This window comes from Trichechus manatus, unplaced genomic scaffold (assembly GCF_000243295.1).
Source record: "Trichechus manatus latirostris isolate Lorelei unplaced genomic scaffold, TriManLat1.0 scaffold00001, whole genome shotgun sequence".
NCBI classification, from domain to species: domain Eukaryota; kingdom Metazoa; phylum Chordata; class Mammalia; order Sirenia; family Trichechidae; genus Trichechus; species Trichechus manatus.
In genome coordinates, this window is record NW_004443937.1 from 31,285,309 (window position 1) to 31,286,653 (window position 1,345).

Consider the following 1,345-nt stretch of genomic DNA (forward strand, 5'->3'; position numbering starts at 1 on the left):
GCACCCGCTCCCCATGGGTGAATGGCGCCTATGCTGCTCTGCCCTTCTAGGGCCTGTCAGACTACATAATTCACTATAGGAAGATTGTACATTCAGTTAGGAGTGTTTCCACTTTTGAAGTCCACTTCGATGAGAGGGTGGAGGACCCTGAGCAAGCCTGTATGTTTTCTTGTGTGAGAAATGATGACGTATAAACATTCTTCATAGCAAAGTGAAGACATGAGATCCAACTCTGAGCTCACCATCTTGTAAAGTGGATAATGCCAACACATTTCTGCTGAGGGTGTTCCTGGAGCAAGGGATGTGATGTGTTTCTGACTGTTTCTGCCTTGACAGGTGATTGAGGCCTCAGATGTTGTGCTAGAGGTGTTGGATGCCAGAGATCCTCTTGGTTGCAGGTGTCCCCAGGTAGAAGAGGCAATTGTCAAAGGTGGACAGAAAAGGCTAGTACTTGTGTTAAATAAATCAGGTGAGCAAAAGGGATGGCCTTTGTCTACCATGAGCACTGGTGAGGTATGAGGAAAACATCTGAACAGTCTGATTGTCAGTGAAGACTGATAAGATCCAACTCTGACCTCAAAGCCAGTGCATGTGTTGACTGGTTGCCAAAGCCAGTGCTGGGCCATGGGAAAGGGGTGTTTACTACAAATGATTCGACTGGTTTCTGCTGTTCTTTTGTGATTCAGTGCTTACCACCTTGTCTAAGATTGTGAGCTTCTCTACTCAGCTCACTGTGCAGTGTATTTTACAGAGGAAATGATGACAGTGTGCCAAATTCCCCACACCTACACAATGTCACATCTTAGTTCAAGAGTTGAATAATTGGAACCTTGATGACAAAACATTTAGATAAAAATGCATAATTATGTATCTAGGGATAAGTAACAGGAACAGGAGAACCTAGAACAGACAGCTGTGAGCAGAAAGTAGGAATGGGATCTAGAAATACTGTGGTCAGGAAATGGCTGTTAGCTGAGCGTAAATTCTAAAAGTATTAGCCATAGGGTTAGTAGGACCAGAATCTAGAGGTTGACTCAGCCCTGAAAGAATAAGCAGCACGGAGGGGAGTTGAAGAAATAAAGAAGTATTGATATTGGCCTGTTAAGATAAGGGCAGCAGGGTAGAGCACTTACCCTGCCCCCATTTTCCAGTTAAATCCTTAAATCAGAAAAAGCAAAATAGTAAATCTACATCAAATTTTGCAAATCTATCTGAATAAAGCAGCCAGATTAGACAATGTCTTTTTCCTAATTCCTATCAGATCTGGTGCCAAAGGAGAATTTGGAGAGCTGGCTAAATTATTTGGAGAAAGAGTTGCCAACAGTGGTGTTCAGAGCCTCAACAA

General features: G+C 43.1%; 1 protein-coding gene and 1 non-coding gene across 2 annotated transcripts in view; both read left to right on the top strand.

Moving 5' to 3' along the window:
* The window catches only part of GNL3 (G protein nucleolar 3), a 9,230-nt gene that overhangs the window by 2,555 nt on the left and 5,330 nt on the right, over positions 1-1,345 (top strand). The window contains exon 5 of the mRNA XM_023726123.1: positions 337-469. Within this exon, the coding sequence (XP_023581891.1) occupies positions 337-469 (133 nt within the window). The remainder of the gene's footprint in view (positions 1-336; positions 470-1,345) is intronic.
* LOC111819807 (small nucleolar RNA SNORD19) lies at positions 511-584 on the top strand. The gene has a single exon (XR_002823390.1). It is a non-coding gene; the product is annotated as a small nucleolar RNA SNORD19 (small nucleolar RNA).